General features: G+C 44.0%; 1 protein-coding gene across 2 annotated transcripts in view; it reads left to right on the top strand.

Annotated features, from left to right (window-relative positions):
• Positions 1–23,315, top strand: part of fstl4 (follistatin-like 4) — a 221,309-nt gene that overhangs the window by 161,862 nt on the left and 36,132 nt on the right. For both annotated transcript variants that reach the window (XM_030438789.1, XM_030438788.1), the window contains exon 7: positions 20,896–21,062. In XM_030438789.1, coding sequence (XP_030294649.1) covers positions 20,896–21,062 — 167 coding nt within the window. The remainder of the gene's footprint in view (positions 1–20,895; positions 21,063–23,315) is intronic.

Here is a 23,315-nt window from a genome sequence, read left to right as displayed (position 1 = left end):
CTCTAATTAGCCGTAGAGATGTAAATCCATGCTTTGCGGGGACTCGAGGGGCTTTGCTTTGACCTATTACCCTTCCCGACATTTCTTTTCCTGTCCCGCCATCTCTTTGCGGTTTCCTTATTTCTTCTTCTTTTCTTTTTTTTTTAATCTCCCCTTTCTCTTTCCTTTGCAACCAGCGGGTCCCGAGGGCAGCGAGTGTGTTCCAATGCACCATAATTCACAGGCAGCAGCCCCCGGGCTGTTAGTGGCACAGCATGTGGTCTGCTTTTATCTTTCTCCTCTAACTCCCTCTCTGGCGAGGAAATAATTCATTATCATGCCTCCACTGATTTGCTCTTTCTCTTGCCTCTTTGCAGGAACAATCCCCCCTTTTTCTCCCCCTCTCTCTCTCTCTCTCTTTTTTCCTCCTTTTAACGCCCCTCTGCAATTTCAAACAAGTGTCTCCGTGTGGATGTGTGTTTGCCTCCCCGTTTGTGCGCGCCTGCATGGGAGTGGAACTCTTCCTCCTCTTTCTCCTCTCATCTCCTCGACGAAAATCCCCTCAAGCGTCCACCTTCATCAGCTTTGAAAGTGTTCTCTCAGAACAAAAGGAGATAAACACAGCAGCGAGGAGAGAGGGAGAGAGAGAGAGAGAGAGAGAGAGAGAGAGAGAGAAAGAGAGAGAGAGAGAGAAAAAAGTCAACGCTTTTTGCTGGGAGAAAAAACTAAACAAAACAAAAACGGATAAAGAAGCGGATTCACAGAACACAAAACAACTCGACAAGGTTAAAGTACAACCACATAATCCGTCATGGCTGGAAACCCTTTTGGGTGCTCCGCTGTTCCAATATTTCCATGTGAGAAAGTAAGAAATGTTTCCCATGGACGCACTCGAGGGGAGCGTTGTTTTCGTCAGGCAAACATCTGCTCAGTGTAAATCATCAGCGAGTTGGTCCAGATGGCTTGGTTATGGTGATAAGGTTATGTTTTAGTAAGAGTCTCGGCACTGCACAGAGACCGGCGCTGACGTCACGCAGCCGAACGCGCCGGGCGACAAGTGAGGAGACGTGGCGGCTTCCAGTTCCGGCGCTTATTTTTTTCAAAACAGCTAAACCACGCGCTCAGACAAAACCCGTCGGGAGCCATTCATTTGAATTCCTCCATATTCAAAAGGATGAGGCTGTGTTTTGATCAGCGCAGGAGCCGAGAGAAAGACGCCAGCGTTAACCTGGTAATGCTGCCTGTTTAACAGGGCGGGAGAAGGAGAGATTAGGATTTGGGAGGAGGCCAAAAGTATCAGGAGAGGAGAAGGGCAGAAAGAGAGAGGGAGGATTAAGAAGCGCAGGTGATGCTTAATTACAGGTTCCTCGCGGTTATCAAGGTCTCGAGGAGTACAGAGGTGGGTTGAAGCGGCAGGATGAGGAGTAATCAGGGACTGTGTGGAGAAGGAGAATGGAGCAAAAAGAGAGAGGGGAGCAAACAAGAGTTGTTAAACGCACAATTACATGTTTACAAGAGGCAGTGGGTAAAGAGTGAGAGGGAGGATGTGGGGGGGGGATTAAAGATGACAAGCTGAGGACAGGAGGAGGAGAACAGAGGAAGGCAGGTGAGGATGAAGAGAGTGGAGGGTGAGGCAGACACAGAGCTGGCACCGGGAGGGACGAGGGGGGGATGAAGGGCAGATGGGATCGAAAGAGAAGATCCCATACACACCTTTTCTTCCGAGTTTTACACTCATATAAGGCAACGGCGATGAAAGGGAAGCAGCCGTATTCCCCCTCAACTTCATTGAATATGAAGTGTCAGAAGCTCTGCGTCAGTAACTCTCAGTGACACAGTTTCACAGTTACACGATGATTGGTATTCGTATCCGTGACTTAACGTTGGCCAAAAGTAAACACCCGTTGCAAAGTATTGTACTGCATTGTTTTGTTTTGTTAAATGCCAAACTGTATTAGGATCAATTGTTCCCTGAGTTGACTGACGCTGTGTGCCAAGTGTCTTCCTGCCCCCCTGTGCTCAGGATATGAAAAAGAATTAATAATTGGGAATTCATCTAAATTAAAGAGCATTTTACCTCATGATAAATAAAACAGCATGAATAGTCATTTATATTACGATACAAAAGTAATTATTAGAAACTTTTATTTCACTAGAAACATCTGGCTGGCCAAATCGAACTTAATTAACGAGACATTAACATTGCCCACTTTGGACAGCTCTGCTCTATAATCAAGCATATTTAGAGGTAGGACTTCAATATTGATTTTGTGAATGATCAGTTCGGAAGCCCCTTGGACTTTGTCAATCAAATTTTTAAAAAATTTTTTTTTTGGCCATACACTTTTGCAAACCAAGTCTCAAAATGACCTGACTGACCTAACTGAGCAATGATGTTCAACCTCCTGTGTGACTGCCTCTTTACTGACATCAGCCATCATTACCGAACCACGGCCGGGATGCACACTTTCTTTTTGTATTCTTGTGTGTTTGGAAATAAGACATATTCACGTCAGGGATGGTAAACGAAGGCATTGGAATTCTCACGGGTCAAACATGAAAGAGTTCAGCGTGAGGTGGTTGTTCTCCCGGTGCACTGGAGGATACAGAAACTGAGACGAAAGCATTCATAAAAACAAAAACCAAAAGCACAAATACTGATGTGGAACCGCTGCATCGTCCTGAAGTGACAGGACATAACAGGACGGGACGAATATCCCCAGACACGACAAAAACCGCAGGAATAAAAAGTTGTTCAGATAGTATTTCTAACCAGTTACACTCACCGTCTTTGTCACTGATGGGATCAGTTGACAAGACACGATCCTCTGTGTCTGAGCTGTTAAAGAGCAAAGTTTCAATTTGTTTTTCGCACTGTGAGCCTGAGTCATCCTGCTCTGTCAGATTTGTATTACTCCCGTATGGGCACTCACTCGCAGGCAATATCATTTAGTGGATTTCAGAAAGATTTCCGAAGCACAAGTTTTTTTTTTTTCCACTCAGCAGACCCTGACAATGGAGCTTTGCCAGCTTCGGAAAAAAATCTGAAATAGTCAAACATTTTGAAGCGCCGGTGTGTCTGAGAGAGAGGGAAGGTGATGATAGAGGAGCAGGTAATCCCAAATCTCCAAAGTCTTTATTCTCAGGAGTGCGGTCGGCTTCCGCAGCTCAGCTCGGCTCAGCTCTGCGCTGCACGCTCCCAGCAGATTGTTAGCACACACATCTCCTGTGGCAACGAGCTCCCGTTCAACCACGTCTCCCAAAAACAACATGCGCTGAGCTGGCTCGAGGGGTAAACGCTCAGAGGCTTTTTCTGTACCAGGATGACGCGGCGCTTTTTTTTTTTAGTTTGCCAGGCGTAATCCCAGTTACAAGCAGCACACGTGTGAAGCCTATAAGTGTTGGGTGTGCTAACACGACCGAAAAATCCGGAAAACAATTCAGCCGCGTGTTAAGTTTGACGCTCTAATGTCGTGAACGCGGCATCCGACAGTCAGGACGGCGGTGGCCTGTAGACCGGTAGACTGCACTGATTAGGAGGCAGAGGGAGAGATGGCTGCCGGTCCATCACTGACCTGAAACAGCATGCCTGATTGCAATCACATCGCTGTCTGACCGCTGACGTCTCACTGATGTTGCCATGTTGATGTTTTTCCTGCCACTCTATGAAAATTGGACCGACTGTACCAGATCAAAGAACGCAACTGACCAGTGGCGGTTCTAGACCAGTTTTAATAGGGGGGCCAGGTTGGGGCTGCGACAACTGACCAATCGCTGTTGTGAAATGCAGTAAAACGCGAACAGAACAGAAAAAAACAACAGACAGCATCGGTGAAGAAAAAGCCGTACGTTAAAAGTGAGTTTAAAGAAGAGATTTAAAGGGTTTTACTGGGTTTTGCTGTGTGACAGCGGAAGCCTGGTCGCCTTTGGTCACAAGTCGAGATTTCAGCGCCGCCGGAGGATCTCAAACAGCAATCAGGCTCATGAGGAGTTAGCGGATCCTCGATATGGGCAGGAGCCAGACCTCTCATTCTGTGGGATGATGAAATGTATTAAAGGAGTCATCACCCGGATATTGCAATTTCTCTTGTTAAAACATGCATATTGGTGTTGGACTTCAGTTGAAATTTGCCTGAAAAGCTGGAGTTTGAAAGTGACTCAGTTTTTTTCGCTTTGGCTCTTTTTCTGAACAGGAACAGCACACAAGGGTGCGCATTCCTAAAGCACGAGATTTCGACTCTGCTCCTGTGGTGACGTTACCACAGGAGGCTACTTGCATATGCTTGTATCTAACTACAGGCAAGGTGAGAAGAAGACACTCACTCGAAATGAAAAAGTAAGAAGGAAAAAAAAAAGAATTTACCATTCAGAGACATCCTACTGTAAACGTGTCTCTTCCACCGTCTCTGCCTCTTCACTCTCCCGTTCGGGTTCCGTCTCCGGCTCGTACATAAATGCCTGAATTCCGTAAGGTTCGTCATTTAGGGTGTGCGCCATGACAGCGGGCTGTTTATGTTTTGGAGCTTGTGTGCATGCAGGCTCGCCCCCCATTCCTGCTCTGCGGCCAATCAACGAGCGCCTCATTACATATTAATACAATGCACATCCGGGCCGGTCAAAACCTCGCGCATAATCTCGTGTGAGAAAGTCGCGGTATGAAAAAGTGTCAGAACAAGCTCTATGTTTGATTTTTAATTTTTTTTTTTTTCTAATAAGTTTTAAGAATTGATCCAAAGCGATCCAAGAGGGACTGGATATGTGAAAAACCAGGTGATGACTCCTTTAATGGTGGAATCCCCTCAGATGATTGTCCAGATCTGTAGTGTAACTGAGAAGTAAACCTGCGAGAAATTCAGAGGTGTCATTAACTCTCAAATACCTCTCTGCTTCTCATAATGGACTGCGACTTTAAAAAGGTTTGAATCGGCCATTGCGTAGGTTCTGTGTTGTTGCAGAGCTGTCCGACAGAGAGCATGCCTGCGGTCCGATCCCTCCCACCAGCGTTTTCATCCGTCCGACAGCCAGTGTTTGACGCACATTAGCATATTCTATCTTCCATAAACACACAGGTCACTTGCTCCTCGAGGTCAGACTCGTATGGAGAGAGTCCAGCCTGGTATGAAACCGGCTTCCTCCTCACTTGGAGCCAGCACTTCTCCCCCTCCAGCCTCTGCGCTGCTCACGTATAATCATTAGGCGTGCAGGAATTTACCCTCAAACTTTTCATAATTATTTTCAAAACTCCTGTCATGCTTGGAGGATCCATAATAATTTAGTAGTGTGGCGTAGACAAACTTTATTCTCCCATAATTCATTGCACCGCAGAGGGAGAGTACTCCGGGGGAAAATATGGAGCAATTAATCAACTTCATCAACTCATCAGCAGCTTTTTAAAAACCCCGTTAGTGCTTATAATGGTGCCACGTTACCGAGCCTGTTTAGTTCACTCCTCTGCTAATTAATCAGCTCGCATTTTAGCAAGGTGTTAAAGGGGGAAGATGATATATTTTACACTGGTCACCGGGTTAAGTGAGAGTGCTCTATTGGAAGGCCAAGATTTCCACACGAGTCAGATGTACTCATTTAACCAAACGTGATTAAAAAAAGTGACTATTTTCGTAATCGTCTCGAGTCTTTCCTGTAAAACGACGCGAGCCGGAACTCCTGGAACTCGCGGAAAATATGCAGGAATAACGTCTTGATGGTAAGTCAGATAAATCAGCCAACACTCAAGTATATTAATCTACCAAATGTCCATTCATTATTCTACAAAGTCGAGCCCTTGGCATTAGATGATAAAGAATCTGGAAATCCGAGCCAAGCAGATGAGTTTCTTTCTCCCATTAGTTATTATATCAGAGACACGCTCTGAAGGGCAAAAGAAGGAACTGCTCCCCTTGGAGATTTTTTTTCCGAGGGCTCTTTATTCTGTATTATTAGCCAAAGGTTTGGTTTGTATCAACTTGTATACATTACAGCTTTGAATTAAATCCTTGCAGCTGCTTATGAAGGAGCAGATCACCGATTCTACATGCAGCCTGTCACATCAGTAGAGCAGATTGGTGAACTCTGAGTTAATGACTTGGGCTTGGAAAATAAAAGGTTGGAACAGAGAGCCTGGGAGAGAGGAGCTGGAAAGACACTGGTGATCACCGGGCCAGGAGGGTCTTAATAATAATAATAATGATAAATCTTAATATTCCAACGTTACGCATGTTAGCCTCAAACACCCAACTGTATTACCCGCTTACAATTTCTATTTGTAACTCTTCTTAAAACATATTTAACTGATAGTACAGATGCTTATATCAATCTAATATCTAAAGTCCTCTCGTATGTTTCAACATTGATCTTGTTGCAGCACCAAAGCAAGATCGGTGAACAGCATTTTTAAGGCACTGGCCTCGGCTTTGTGTGTGAAGCTCATTGTTTGAATATATATTAGCTCAGCATTAGAGCGCGATGATATCAGCCTATGGATGCATTAGCAGGGCGACACTGGCCCTTCCCAGCCTTATCAAGAGCGTGTACGTTTTTTAAATTCAGTTTACCCTCCCCGCTGAATACAGTATTCGCCATCAACTCTGCTTCTCTGTCTTCTCGTGTCGCTCTCCTGTTCCATAAACCACAGTACATTTCCCCTCCAGCTCCAGTCAGCTGCATTCGCCACAGTACATAAGCACCCTTAAATGAAGGTCACCTCCGCGGATCGCGGGACACAAGTGAAGATAACTCCACCTTTAATCCCAAAAGTTTTTAAAAAAGTAATCCCCGAGCCCGCTTCTCGCCGGCAAATGGCTACAGATCAGAGCAGAATCCGATGGTTCCCCTGAACGCCCGGCCCTTCCGTTAGTCCACTGATGTCATTCGAGACAGTAAAGTTTATTGTCACACTGTGAAAAATTGTGATGGCATCGCCCCAAAAACGCCAAGGCTCGGTTGGGCTCTACTTCACGCTGACCATCTCTGCTGAGGGGCATAATGCTAGGCATGTGTATTCATTTAAATATTTAAAAAAAGTACTTCTTGGCTCTGACAGAATACTATGGAGTTGCATTGATGCAAAAACAGAGCGCATAACTTCATTCCAGTCCTCCATTTGAGGCAAAATCAAAGAGAAACGGTTGTCTTTCCTTTTCCCTTGTTTCTCCTCGCGTTTAGCCCTGTCAAACGTTGACCTCTCTCTTCTTCTCTTAACAATAAAACTTAGCCCCTCTTAAACTAACTGTAACAAATCAAATCCGGAATACAATACCGAGTGTTTTGCTCTCACCACTTTACCAATTTAAACTCAAGAGTCCATTGACCTCTTTAACCTTGCGAGTGGTTTCTCTGTGATAAAAAGCCCTCATGAGAGCTACATGAAAGAAGCTATTTCTACTCCCTATTTTTTTAGATTTTTTTCCTGTAACAGTAATCAGGCTATTGTTGAAAATGTGCATAAATCTGATGATTCCCGGTCCGGTGGAGAGTGGGAGATTCATGGCTGCGCATTTAAAATCGCAGCATCTTCTCCGGATGCGTCCTCCCAGACCCAGCCGTACCTTCTCAGCACATCTCATTGTGCATTCTGTCTCCTTTCGAGGCAAACTCTCGGGTCAGGTCAAGCTGTGGCTCCCGCAGCGCAGAGTTCTGCTGCAGGCCACTAATCTCTCTCACCCTCCTCCTTCCCCAAGGCTGGAAGGGCTTTAAAATGAGGAGGACCACTTAGCCCACCCTGTCAGGAAATGCCTTCGCAGTTTACCGCAGGAGGGAAAAGCTGTGGGGAGGGAGAGGGGGGAGGGCGAGGGGGTCTTTGTTTCCATACAGATGAAAGATTATCCAGATTGTCAGAGATCTTACGCCGCTATCAGATGAGAGTATCGCTTTAATGAATTTGGTCTCATCCGGCCAAATGAAGTATGGGAGATTAGCTCCAGACTGTCAGCTTGTTTCCATTAAGCCTCTCAGAGCAGGATGACTTTTTTTGGCCTTTTGAGACTTAAAATGTCAGTTTCATCAAACCAAAGGGTGTGAAGATAACATTTCACCCAGGCTGCATCCTCAACTTTACACTTTATACGAAATGCTGTATATCTTCTTCTACTTCTTCTTCTTCTTCTTTTTCTTCTCCTTCTACTCCTTCTCCTTGTTTTCCTTCTTCTTCTTCTCCTTCCTCTTCTTGTTCTTCTTCTTCTCCTTCTTCTTCTTTGTCTTTTCCTCCTTCTTCTTCCCCTTCTTCCTTTTCCCCTTTGTCTTCTTCTTCTTCTACTTCTCCTCTTCCTTTTTCTCCTCCTCCTTCTTCTCCTTCTTCCACCCCTTCTTCCTCTGCTTAAGGTCGCCAATTTATTCGTACATTCAATTTAAAAAGCTGCTGAGCATAAAAAAAAAACTTTGTTAAGCTAGATTTCTAAGAATCCCAGCAGTAACTTCAGCACCTGTGAATTATAAATGTCAAATGAACTGAAACCGCCTCGCAATTTCCTCATTAATAATGCCAGCACAGATGAGGATTAGAAATAAAAATGTCACTGCTGCAAGTTGTTCATAAAGCTCATGCAAAAGTTCACCACGGGCTTGGACACATATCCATCACAAATGTCAATACTTGGACATAAGCAGCAGGAAGATTATTTCTGCTCAGGATTAAGGCAAAATAAGGGCCATCCCCAAACTGTTCCCACACAGTTGGGAGCATGGAATTGTCCAACATCTCTTGGTATGCTGAAGCATTCAGAGTTCCTTTCACTGGAACTAAGGAGCCATGCCCAGGTCCTGAAAAACAACCCCACACCATAATTCCCCATCCACCGAACGTTACACTTGGCACAATGCAGTCAGACAAGTACCGTTCTCCTGGCAACCGCCAAACCCAGACTCGTCCATCAGATTGCCAGATGGAGAAGACTGGAGAGAACGCGTCTCCACTGCTCTAGAGTCCAGTGGCAGCGTGCTTTACACCACTGCATCTGATGTATGGCTTGGATGCAGCTGCTCGGCCATGGGAACCCATTCCATGAAGCTCTCTACGCGCTGTTCTTGAGTTAATCTGAAGGCCACATGAAGTTTGGAGGTCTGTAGCGATTGACTCTGCAGAAAGTTGGCGACCTCTGAGCACTATGCGCCTCAGCATCCGCTGACCCCGCTCCGTCATTTTACGTGGCCTACCACTTCGTGGCTGAGTTGCTGCCATTCCCAATCGCTTCCACTTTGTTGTAATACCACTGACAGCTGACTGTGGAATATTTAGGAGCGAGGAAATTTCACGACTGGACTTGTTGCACAGGTGGCATCCTATCACAGTATCACGCTTGAATTCACTGAGCTCCTGAGAGCGACCCATTCTTTCACAAATGTCTGTAGAAACAGTCTGCATGCCTAGGTGCTTTCTTTTACACACCTGTGGCCATGGAAGTGATTGGAACACCTGATTTCAATTATTTTGTTGGGTGAGTGAATACTTTTGGCAGTATAGTGCACAAGGCCATGGGAAAGAATTTGGAAATATAAAGGTTTTCTTCTCTGATAGAGACTGAAAGGAATGCACAGACTCATTCTGCATCTCTATTGAATGAAAAATGTCATAGAAAACATGACGGCCTGCGAGCTCCCCTTTATCTCAGTCGATGCAATTTGATAATGCCAGAGGGTCACGGTATCTTTGACCTTGAGGAGTCTTAACACAAGAAATATTGAAAAAGCTGTGGAGACATGACTCGCAGTGTGCCAAGCTTAAAAGCTGATATTGATGTAGCTTTCCTTTTTACTGTATTAGCAATTTACAGGCTTGGCATGGAAGCAACTTTGCAGCAGAAGGGATTCTCTTTCGAAATAACTCTGAATGTATAGTAATACAGTGGATGTATGTGGAGTTCAGAGGTCTGCCCTCCAGGCAGGCAATTAATCTGTCCACTTTCCCGACAGGTTACTCTCGCCCTTAGGGATTGAATGACACAGTAAAGAGAGTTCTGCCCCGTCATTACCCGACTGATGCTGGTTCATTATTGAGCCTCATCCTCTGTGAATCCACTGCCGCCCTCCATTCCACGCTCGGTGCTTAGCAGCAACACCCACCTCAGAAAGAGGCTCCGTTGTTAGCAGCCCGTTCCTGCAAAATTGGTCATTAAGTAATGCGGGGGAGACAATTGTTCCCTTTAAATGGCCGGGGAAGTGTGCAGTTCCAGGAGGAGTGTGGTAGATATCTTGGGTAATACATATAGTTGACAACATGCGGTTATTTTTAGTGCTTTTGTAAGCACAAACTCCCCCAGCGACTCTCGCATCAGTTGGTGTGCTGGAGAAGTGTCTTATTATGTTCCAGGAAAAGCTCTTTCAATTTTTGTCGGCTTTTTAAACCGAGATTGCACAAAGGACAGCAGTGTTATTTATCTGCTGAAATGCCAGAGGTTGTTTTTTTTTGTTTGTTTTTTTTTTTAATGGCGCAGGAGGTAGCAATTTTGTCAAATTTGCATGCACTCACCATAAAACTAACCTCTCATCATTTCATCTTAATTTAGCGGCAGAAGAGCACAAGTGTTGCTCATCCCTCTCCACTTCCTGACCAGAACAAAACAGCTATTGGTTCACGAAGTGAGGGTCCGACCGCTGTAAGGTGTAGCTCCTCAGCCTTGTTTCTCAAATGCTGCTGAAGAAGATCATGGAGGTCCAGATTGCATGCCAAATTGCTGATACTGACCTATTAATACAGCACGAAGCGGGTTGTTTTTAAAATACCCCTACTATACGCTCGCTCTCTGTCTTTACCCTGTGATCCTAACAAGGCTTCTTGGCTCGCCCAGTTAAGGGGCCCTGCTGGAGAAGAAGCACCACGGTGACTTTGCGAGACTTCTTTGCCACGCAAAGGAGGCACTTCACGCAGATCGACAGGGAGGAAAGAGAGGCAGGTTGAGACCAGAGTGAAGAAAAGGAGAGAGCGAGACGGAGAAGGAAGACTGACAGGCATTCGGAGAGTGACAGAGATATCAAGACTGAGAGAAATAAGCAGGGCTGCAAACAAAGTATCCGGGAGAAAATGTGGGTGGGAGAGGAGGGGGGGGGGCATTAGACGAGCAATGAGAAGCGGCAGCGGAGGATTTCTCTGTACCTGTAGAGGAGATTAAGGGTCTGCATCCAGTATGATTAATGAGCTAGCCACTGATTGCTCATCCCCATCTCCCGCCCATGAATAATCACCAGCCCAGCACTCTGGATGAGAGAGCTGTGTGTGTGTGTGTGTGTGTGTGCGAGTGAATTACTGCTTGTGTGTCCAAACGAGATAAGAGTGCGTATGAGAGACAGTAAATGAACAGTATGTATGTACAGTACGTGAGAGTGGTGTGATATACAGTGAAATCACGGTATTAACTGTCTGCGAGGTGCATAGTTATTGATTGATTGAGATAATGGCTGTGAAATGTAAAGTGAGGTACAACACGGCATTAATTCGGTGTGTCACTGCGCTTGAAACACGGCTGATATGTTTGCTAATGGCTGCAGCCCACCTGCGGAGAGCAGCCCTCGCGCTGGATGCGCAGTGACACGCCGAGATCATTTGCGCTCACTGTGGGCTCCCAGTGGGAGTCCTGTCTCCCTACATGTACAGTACAACACCCTCCAGTGTTAACGCGTCCACAGGGATCATGATCACACGCAGTCACGTCGTGGTACCTGCTCTCAATTTCTATGGTTTCAAAGAGATTATTTTCTCAGTATCAATTAGGTGGATCAAAAACCAAACAATGTGTCATGTGAGCGCCTACAGATCGAGTTAGTCTCAGCCCGAGATGGATGGCATGAAGATACAGACATGAGATGCACGATTTAATATCACTGTGTCGGTCCCATACTTGCATGGGAGAAGCCAAACTTCATCCTCTAACGTATGGGTGATGTTCTGCCAGGATGCATTTTCAGTTGAACCTTCTTGTGCTAAACCTAACCAAGTTTTCTTCTTGCCTAAACTGAACTACAACTGCAGGAACAGGAAATTGAGGAGTGAGCATAATGTAAAAATAATCAGTTATCAGTTTGATGTTATAGGAACAACCCCAACTGGGTCATAAAGCTCACATTACAACACGATTGGTCGATTGCAGTGATGGTCCCAGTCTAGCTGGGCCCTGTCGCCCACAGTGACGCCCCCTGTGATCCAAGCTAACCATAACTAGCTACAGGTGTGGACAGCTTGCACAGAGACGCAGCTGTCGTTGACCTGGTTGATATGCTGCTCTCTGATATTTTGGAGTTACCTTTAAATTCTGGTCATATTCTTCAAACTACACCTCGTGTGTGTGTGTGTGTGTGTGTGTGTGTGTGTGTGTGTGTGTATGTGTTGTACCATTTACTGATTATTGTCCAATTTGATGGACATTTATTTAAACCATTGGATTAGCAAGAAGCCGACATGCCTCTTCTCATTTCACCTATACCGTTGCTCAAATGAATGAAAAGATTGCATATATCTCATTATATTTCACATTGATGTTGCAATCTGCTTACTATATACCTTGAGGTACAGCAAGTCTTCCATCAGTCAAGGTCAGTCCAGCTGTCAATGGAAGTCACCGAGTCCCCAACCTTGACTCTCCATCACCGCTGGAGTGCGAGTGTGTGAATGAGTGATGCACAATGTAAAGCGCTTTGTCCGTTTAAACACTCGAGCATTTATCATTTAATACCATTTATAAGGGTTTGTCCATATTACCTACTCCTACATGAGCCTTCTGTTCACAAAAGAAATGTTTCATGATCAGTGTTGGGAATAATGACGTTAGAATAAGCGGCGTTACTAACAGCGTTACTGTTTTTCAGTAACGGGTAATCTAACTAATTCCTATTTCCGTCATTACAACGCCGTTACCGTTACAGACTATTAAATGTGGCGCATTACAAACTGAAGCTGATCATTGAAGCTGTTGTCATCTGACTCGGCTCTCAGCCACCGGAGCTGCAAAGTTGTTTTTTTTCCTTCTGTGAGGGAGGAGGGAGGGGCGAGACAACCGCATAAGTCATGGCGATTGGCTCTCTAACGTTGAATGAGAGTTCTTAAGCCAATCAGTAGCAATGATCAGTTTACACACAAGCCCCAAAAGAAACACAGCAGCCTCACACACTAACTAGCAGAGGTGAACTGCAGCAATGGCGAGTCCGGAGGGGAAGTTAACGTTTTCAAAGTGGAAGTACAGACACTACTTTAATCTCCTTTGTCCACGTCCGTTGTAAGCAACTCTGATCTAATGAATCATTTCTCAACGGCACACGCAACTACAAAACTAACACTGGCCAAAAACTCCGTTGCTGACGCTGTTGATGATGATAGCAGGCCAGGTGTGGCTAATGTGAGCTCCGCTAACAGCTTCACAAAAACTTGTGACACAGACTGAACTGAATGCAATGATAGGCAGGTATGTTGTTGATAACTTGCTCCCGTTATCAACAGTTGACTCAGACTCCTTCAGAGCACTCATTGGCAAAAATATCGGGGAGAACAGGAGCCGGTCCGCTATGCAGGAAGACATTTTTTAAATACATATGTAGATGCCGAGTATGCTAAAATGACTGCCGAGCTCAAAGGGGGGAAGAAATAAAAGTAACGCAATAGTTACTTTTCCTGGTAACTAGTTACTTTTATAGTGGAGTAATTACGTTTCTAACTCAGTTACTATTTGGGAGATGTCACTAGTAACTATAATTAATTACTTTTTAAAAGTAACGTGCCCAACACTGTTCATGATACTTTTTATAAACGGAAAGACACTTATCTGGGGAACATACTGTGTAGCCATATTGGATGTAAAGATATACCTGACGCTACTAAAACACATACATCTCTATACCTCATCTGTCTCTCTATTCTGCACGTGTGGAATGTATGTGATCATATATATGAACACACCGTGATGCATCTTAAACCATGAATCACTGCACACTACTTTGTTGCATTCAGTGCTTCACAAGAATTTTACCTGATGTCTCAGCACAATAAATGATGACAGGTGCCAGCATGTGCCCCTGTGATTGGAGGGGCACTGTGAGGAGCTTAACCACAGCTTGACACACAGCACTATTGTGCAGCATTGACAGGTGGTCCAAGATTGCCGGTTGTCATGATTTTGGGGTGGTTGCATAGCAACAATCAATGGGAAAATCCATTTTTTGTGCTTGTTAAGAAAAACGTGACTTTAGTTGAGGGCTAACCCCTACATCAGAGACCAGCATGAGGTTCCTTTGAAAATCCCGCAGGTCTCCATTGCTGCGTAGTTTGGCAGCTTTGCAGGAACATGTAGGAAGTGTGAGGGCTGGCGAATCAAGCCCACATACTGTAGCAGCTGCTTTTCACTTAGTGATGAGATTAATGATTAATGCCTGAATCTTAATTTACCAAATGAGGATTTTTTTTTTTCCACGAGGGTCAAATATGAATAATCGAGTGTGCCGTGCATATATTTGCATACATGACACATGAAGGGAGGTGGATGTAGGCCTACTTGTCGAATGAGTAACACACTACCCCCCCCCCCACTGAGACTCATGTTCAGATAGAAAGGGGGGAGGAGAAGAGCACTTGGCAAGGTCTGTGTGCTGGATGTTTGTCCTCTCAGAGGCTTCATACAGAATCAAACGGCCACCTACTGTACTGACGAAACCACTGTGAGTTACCAAGAGAAGGAGGTGGACACTTGTAAACATGTGTGCATTTTGCTTTCTCACTACTTTTGTACACATTTTGATCAAGAAACATGACCAGGCGTTCCTATGGAACCTGTTGAATGAAGATATGAAGTCACTAAAAATGCTGCTTTTTTTTTACCTGCAAATCACCAAAATGCTTCCAGGGGTCATTTTGATAATAGCTGTTCCAACTATTGGCAAAATCAAAATCAGGGATGCAAATTCAGAATCCTCACGTTCGGTCTAAATCCATTACCTTCATAGGTTTCTGTAGCACAACGCAGGCAGTCTTTCAAAGACCGTACGCGTTATTCTGTCTTTGCTTGTTGATTCACCGTAATTCATGTTAGGCCTAAAAGCTAATAAGTACTACATTACACGTTAGTATTTTTCTCCCATGGCTTATGTCGTAAATCAGCTGGTGGAGTCTACAGAGAGGGGGTTGCATGAGGAGAACTCAGGCTTGATAATTCCCGACATGCAAAGTGCTGTTTTGCCCTCTGGGACTGGTTCATAAGGAGATCCCTGTTGCTGCGGGGTCTATCACTGCGGGCACGTTTGTCGTATTTCGTAACGTGGCTGACTGAAAAGTTTATGACAGAGACATTCATCTAAAAAGAGCGATGAAATATTCAGTTGAATACCGCTTCTACAAACTATTTTTGTGAATTATGAAACAGAAAAGTCTGAAAATAAAATGTACCATCAGATTTGATATTTAAATGTCTTTCTGCTCAAATTAAGATTTTTTTTTTTTTGTCTGAAGAAATCTTTTCTATCAGTGAAGGAAATGCTTTGAGAATCATAAAGAAATAAGTCTGACCAGTTTCTTTGCACAGCCGTAGAAGGTTGCTTTGGACAGCTCGAGCATCAGTATCCCATTATTATGTCTCCTATCAGGGCTGTAATAGATTGTATGACCTCCCTTCAACCCGCAGTAGGTTTGGCGAGCTATTATATTATTATATTATTCACTTTAACATCATAATTTAACATTAATTATAGCTTTTTGCCAATTTTTGGGAAGATTTGGCACCATTTGGGTCAGTCCGACTGCATGGGTTTGGTCATTTACCAATGAAAAGACATTTAATTGAGGAAAAAAAGATCCTTTTACCGATTGAGCAGCAATACATTTCTACATTCAACATTTCTACATTCAAGTCTTTCTGTTTAACGTAGGCATGTACAACACCCCCAATTCAGCTCAGTTTTTTTTAAACTAGATACTCGGATGTTTGACCCACAAATCAACAGATCTGCGCCTCCTGGGTGCCTGTCGGCTTGTTTTCCCAGCCCCCGCTCACACGACTCCACACATCCCACTGCCTCACCTGTAACGCTCTCCATCTGTCATTCTCCTGCTCTCTGCACCTCACCACCCCTCTCCTTTTGCTCTCCCAGTCTACAGTCAGGATGTTATCTATACACTCTAAAAAAAAAAAAAAAAAAAGTCACAGTGCTCCGCTCCTCCGCCTTTGTGGCTTGATGTCTTACTCCAGCTCACGAGAGGCTGGATTCATAAAAGTGGAAAGGGACAACTCTCTGAGCTGCAGTCTTGAGCTCCCCACATTAGTTATTCCCTGGGAGATCTTCTACGTGCTCTGCATCAAATTTGTCTCTCCTCCCGCCTCGCACGCACACACACATTTTTACTCCTTCTCTTATGAGCCTTTGTTGTCTCCGTCCATCTTTTCCGATTGCCTTACTCATCCTCTTCTTTTCTCCTACATTTGAGCTAACTTTTCCTTTGTCCTTTTCTTTCTCCTTCAACCATTTTTAATGAATCCACCCTATTTTGCTTTTGTTAAGCTTTCACCTTGTCCTTGTTTTTGATTCTTTTCTACCTTTCTCTACTAATACTGTGCTGTACTGTTCGTCCCCTCCAGAGCTGGATACAGAAAGCCCCCCCCCCGCCCGCCCGTTGGCCCTGTCAGCCCGTCCATAGCTCAGCTAGCAGGGCTGATCGATCTGAGGAGCTCCTGAATTCCCCTGAAAGTCAATTACTAACTTACACATTGGAGCTATTTTGGGGGAAAGGGGGAAGCTGTAGGAATCATTAGCTAGATAATGTCATGACAGGTTTCCCGAGCAAGCCCGGGCAGAGCAGGCACTGCTTGCGGATGTGCAATTTGTCTGTATCACCTGAGAATGGGACAGAACGTGGGAGGATTGTTTTTACAGATTTTTACAAAGATGCTCTCAAACTGTGGTGGAGATAAACTCAGCTGTAGTTCTCAAGGCTGGGATCAATGTCGATACGTTTTGAGTATCACCCCAAATGGTGCGAGAGCGGGCATTAAATTAGAGATCCAGTCCAGTCTCCCAGCAACCATTGGTCAGATGGTGACATGTTTTTCCCTGGTGGCCAAATATTGGTTCTGGTTGGATGGTAATAATTACTATGTGGCTTTGTAGCAGACAGCTAGATGGTGACATTTCTATGTATCTTTGTCATCACAGCAGGGAGGTGTTGACCCATGTCCATTTTTGTTTGTTGGTTGGTTTGATCGAGGATTAGCATAGAAAAGACCTCAATAGCCTTTGATCAAGGATTGTTTTTACTTTCTCCTACATTGAAAGATGTTGATGGTGGCATACTTCGATGCTTTGTTAATTTCTCATGGATCTTGATGAAAAAAAATCCGGCTTATTTAGGTGGCTGGTACATTTAACTGAGTAAAAAAATGGTTCGGATTGGAAGTCCACACTGAAATCACTCTACATACAAAGATCTCCTACATTGTTTTAATGTTTAATTTAAATGTATGCTTATTACGTACACGTAAATTACATGTTGTCTCATCATTGTCGCGGTTGCAAGATCCCGAAGTCTTTACGCAAGAAGGTGATGTTGTATAAAGAGCTACAAAGTCCCTGTAATGAGGAGGTCGTGGTGTATGAATTGTTCAAGTACAGTGCTGTCACCCAGGAGACTGGGGCTGGTGTCCCGTGTGAGTCAATGTAGATTTGTTATTTTTGTTTTTTAGGCTGTGCAGAGCTGCTAAGGTTACATAAAGTTTAGCAGGAGAGTTGGATAACTTCACTACTTTTAGCTTCATATTTCAACGTCGCTAGGACGGCCAGGAATGACAGCCAGGTAACGTCCCACACTTGGGCACAACTTTAATTTCACATTTTGGAGCTATTTTTTTAATCATGATGGCAAAATCAAATTTTTCTGACAACTACACCCAAACACCTACATTTATCCATCCCCCTTTATTTGGTTTGTACACAGCGTTTTGGGACTTCTAGCCGATGGTTATCCTTTCACAGACACAATCTGAAACTCACAGTTTTCAAAATTATACGCGAGTTGGTCCTCAAAAACACAACTGTTGAGGCCAGAAAGATCTCAAGTTGAATCATAACTTCAATAGTGACCTGTTTTCTCTTTTTGTGCAGTTAATCGACTCTGGAAACAAAATAACAAAACCTGCGGGTGCCTTTTGTTGCAGGTGTCAAATCAATGATGTCAAAATCAAACATCCAAACCTAATTTGCACCGGCGCTTGGTTGTCTGTACCCAGTGTAGCTGTTGAAAGCAACCTGTCCTTCACAATAGCCAGTGTTTTATCTGCCATAGTCCATTAATAACAGTTTGAAGTCCTGCACTGACTGAATTTTAAAGAGTTAGTCCTCGCCAGCGGACTTTTAAAGCCGTATCCCGTCTTATCTACCTCTGGGGAGTCGATGTTAAGTCACACTGGATGTCTATCTGAACAGTCGACTGCTGCAGGAAGACTCCACACAGGTTGTTTTTTTGTTTTTTTTTACTGGCGTGCACTGCATTAAATTTTAACATGAGCAGTGGTCTGGTTGGAATTCACAGTGCCACCCTGAAACCAACCCCTCCAAGCCATGTCAGATCAATGCACTTCATCCTTCATCTGTCCACATGGCACTCAAAGCCTGTTCTGCCACCCAAATTACTGCTCAGCTGAATTATAACTTTGTTGGATCTGGCAGTGTACTGAACCCAAGGCATTCTGAAATATCACTGACAGACCGAGCTGTCAGCCCAGATCCATCTATCACCTGGAGAGCTGTGTGAAACAGACAGCTAATATCCAGGGGTCTTTTACAACAGCGTTTGTCACAGTCTGGATCCGGACAGGAAGTTACCCACAAACATTTCAAAGTCTGTTCGCCGTCTACTTGAGGTCTGTTTTGACAATGAAATATTGGTCCCATGTGGGTGTTGAAAGGAAAAGTTTGCAGCGAGGCTGGCATTATGACTTTAATTCACTCATCAGCTGCGTGTTTCTGTTCGTACCATTACAGCCTGTGTTCAATTTAATATAGTTGTAGCGCCTAGAGTGGGAGCTGAAGTCAGGAAAACTCCAAAAGTTCCCCCCGCACGAACACGCCGGTGGTGCTGCAGGTAATAATAGATTCATGTAAGTTACATAAAAAAAATATATATATCAGTGTGATTATTGCAGAAACAGCTCTGCAACTTCATCTGTGATCTTAGAGCGGCTCCGTGTCTGACAAGATGTCATGCTCGGCACATGCTTTCAAGTTTACGCCGCTTTGCTAATTATAGAAAAGAAATAAACAACACCCGCTGTGGAGGGGACGTTTTCATGTCTGACAGTAACGAGATGATTCGTTAACATGCCGCAGTTTGTGGCAAACCAAGAATGTCTTTTGAAAATGAGCTGCTCGATTTAACAGCACATTCATATTTAACTCATTAGTATTCAGCTCGTTTTCCTTACAACATCTAACACAACCTAAATAAAATGACGACATTAGAGAGACCATATCTCAAGCAGATTTTATATTTTAAGACAAAGCAAATTATCTTCTGACTTATGTTGCTAACAATAAGTAGCGGTACATACATCAGAGTGTTTATTGTAGTGACGCTTAAACAAAAGGTGGCATATTATTGATTTGGTATGATTTATATTATTCCTCCGTTGTACTGTATGTTAAGGTGTTCCTTAGGGTTTTCTCATCTAGAATACATCATTTTGAGTCACTCTCTGGCGGGGCCGGTGACTCTGTCTTTGTGCTAAATGCGTTGGCACTCACTTTGTTAATCACAGCTTTTTTTTTTTTATCATCGCTGGATGTTCAATTTCCAAACTTATCGACGGATTTAATTTTCCCTGCTCCTTTTCCATCTCATCTTTTTCGCTCTAATGAGATCCTTAATCCTAATGGTGTATCATCTCTTTAAATATTTTAATGCTGAAAAGTCACGCAGCAAGGGCAGTTTATAAGCATCACTCCAGTAAATGCCCCAAGTGTGTGTGTGTGTGTGTGTGGTGTGTGTGTGTGTGTGTGTGTGTGTGTGTGTGTACGTGATTGGCTCAGTGTTTCGCCTGGGTGGCTCCATTTAGATTTATATCAGGTGTCTGTGTCTCTTTATTTAGTGAACCAAGTATATCCGGTCCCCAGTCAATACTGACCCGGGGTCACACGCTGACATATATCGTGTCGGTGCCTGCGTGCCTGAACTCCACATGGACACAATATCTCACCATCAGCAGCATTCCAGTGCTCCTTTTACAGTTTTTATACCCGTTTGTGATTAAAACAAAAAAAAACAAACCTTATCTGTAAGCACACTTTCTCATATATGGGAAATGAATCATTAAGGCGGTGTTGTATTGCAGTGCAGTAAAAATATGCAATAGTGAGAATACATGGCACGTACTGTGTGTCTTTTAAAGCTCACACACTGTTTTTATGTCTAGTTAAAACGTCGGGCTCACTGCAGGTTTAAATAAGAAAAAAAGATGACAAAGTTTCCTGACTGTAACTGTGACTGTAGATTTTCATGCCTGGCCTCGCAGCTTTGCCGACAGATACTATTTATGGCGCCAAGGGGAGCCAGGGAAGAATAATTCTTAATTTGCCGTAAAGGTGAATTGAATTGGATGGCCATTTCAATGAACATAAATTTGCCTTAATGAGGGGAATGATATTTGGCTAGCCATGTGTCCTCTGACACGTGCTCCTTTTTCATTCTGGATATCCTTCACTCCTGGACAGCTGTTTATCCTCCCCCGGTCCACTGGTAATGAGATGGACGCTAAGAAATGTATTAAGCTTGGCTACTGTTCCACTACATCAGCACACTCATCCTGATTTGTGATGTTCTCTGCCATCGTTTTTCTGTCCTTCTCCCTCCGTCTCCTAATTTTTTTCTAAAACTTTTATTCTCACTCCCGTCTCGTATTTGCCTCTCTGGAATAAGTTCTGTCTCTACAACGCCAGTCATCTCCCTTCTTACTCTTATTCCAACAGAGGTTGTGCAGCTGAGCCTGGCGGAGGACCAGCAGATCAGCGTCTCCACTGTGACCGTGGGCCTCAGTGCCGTGCTTACCTGTGCTATCCAGGGGACGCTGCGCCCGCCGATCATCTGGAAGAGAAACGGCATCATACTAAACTTCTTGGACCTGGAGGATATCAATGTGAGTGCATGTTGCTGTTTTTTCTTCCCTGCTGTCGGTGCTGTTGGTGAGGCAGCCCTGTCTCGAGGACAACATGTTTGCAGTTAATGTTCATGCAAACCACTGATTTGTTCAAATGTGTATGTGTCAAAGCTGCGTACCATATTGATATTCCTCCAAAACCCCTGATGTCTCATTCACATTGAATATTTAAGATCTGACTTCCATATCAGGAAGTAGAGGGGGAGTTCAAGACTGCGTTCCAACATTTTTAAGACCTAATTGGTTATTTTAAGCCAGAACATGAAATTTTCTGAACCCTGACCAAGTGATTGTTGTGCCTAAACCTAACCAGAGCACAGGCACAATGTTGCCTCAACATAAAATTGAAAATGGAACCTAAAGAAACAGAAAGTTTCAACATGTCCATGGTTTGCAGAGATGTGATGGCTGCAGAATTTGACTGTTTGTTCCATATCTCACGAAGCGTGCGTGGCATGCCAAATGAATAACTCATGTTGGTGTGCTGTTGCTTGCGTATGAGCATACAGGTTTTTTTCAAATATTGTATGAATCAAGATGTTCAGCGCCCTCCACCTGCTTCCTGCGAACTTCCCGTCTGCTGTTTGCTGCTTGGCAGGAAGTGTTTGGGTTTGTTTGTTTGCTGCTGAAAAGAGGATTCCAGTGAGCTAAATGTAGCCGGTGCAAGTTCTCAGATTGGCAAGTAAACGTTACATCAAAAACATTTAGTGAGTATTACAATACATAATCTATATTTATTAATGTGGATTTATGCTCTGATCCTGAGTTGAACCCCTCCCTACCAAAAATGTGCAAGCCCACCACTTCAAGTTGTGTGTACAAGGGTGTGTTTATTTTATTTTATTTTTCAATTTTTTTCTTTATAGAAATTATATCGAACTGCTGATTAATATTTATCATCAATATTTATTAACTTCAGCATGATGGGGGGCACAATTGAGGGGCCCTTCACTTTGATTTGAAACAAATAGCCTATTAACACCTTTTAAAATTAAAGTAAAAATTAAACCTTGAATCGGCAAGGGAGGATGAGAGGTGACGGGAGCAAAGCAAAAACCAAATATCAAACTAAAGGAAAAGTTTGGCGCCCCCAGTTGTACCCGCCTGCCCTCAGCAGAATTACAAAAAAGCAGCAGAATTAAAAGCTTGCTCAGTGCTTAATGAACTATGTGGCCCTGCTCCTGTTTAGACACATCTGCCCTGGTGACAGCGCAGCGCTGGCCTCGCTTTTCCCCGCCACCGGATCACACCGATCCGCTAATTGCATGTTAATGAGCGGCCTTGTTGGTCCGCTGCGATGATGAGCCGATAAACAATGTCAAGTGTTGAGGTGGAGACTGGAGGAGAGGTGGTGGCAACAGAGGTCCCCCAGCCTCTTGACCGCGCATAATGAATTTCCACGGTGATCTGAGCGGAGGAAGGAGAGAGGAGCCCCCCCGCCTGTGTTTGACTTTCTTCTCAGTCTAATCAAAGATGGACTTAGAAATCCCTAAATTAATCAGGAAGATGTGGCCTCAGTGCTTTGTTATGTGTGGAATCGCTTTATAATTTGATTAAAGTCTGTGCACTCTGGATCTCTGTGCCGGGAAGGCGACGAGGGAGAACATTTGGAAAAGTGTATGTGAAGTTTTTGTGGCCAATCGGTCAGTTAAGTCAGTTTGGGCCACTTTCTATTGTACAAAACATTTTGAGTTTTAAAAGACTTCCTAGCTAAATAAAAGATAAATACTTCCATTAAGTAATGAGCTTGAGTGAATTACCCACAGTCCTTTTTTTAGAACCTTTTAACTTGTGAGAGGAAGGAGAGAAACTCTCTCTCCTCCATCCATCCTTCCATTGGTCACCATTCAATCACATCACTTTCCTCTCAGCAGGCTGTTTTCTGCGGTCCAGCTGTGTTGAATGGAGAACGGGCCTGCTTTCAGAAGTTTCACTCCGCCAGCGATTCAAATCGTTCTGCCTCAACCTGAGAGCCGAGCCTTCATTATGACAATCACTCTCATTCGTCTGCTCTCTCATAGACTCCTCTTTTGTTTCCCTCCTGCCAACCTTCTACTCCACTTCACTGTTTTTGTTCAGTGTCTTTGTTTTTTTTTTTACGCTCAGTCAAAACTGAGTATTTACATATTGAAGGCTGTGTTCTCCAGAAAGTAACTGCGCTGTGTAATTGGATGGTTCAGACCGGTTTCACCAGGTTTGATTTCCATTGAAGAGGCATTAACTATAGCTACT

This window comes from Sparus aurata, chromosome 13 (genome assembly GCF_900880675.1).
Source record: "Sparus aurata chromosome 13, fSpaAur1.1, whole genome shotgun sequence".
Taxonomy (NCBI): Eukaryota; Metazoa; Chordata; class Actinopteri; order Spariformes; family Sparidae; genus Sparus; species Sparus aurata.
Note: the sequence above shows the minus strand (reverse complement) of the source record. Positions and strands in the feature narration are given on the sequence as shown.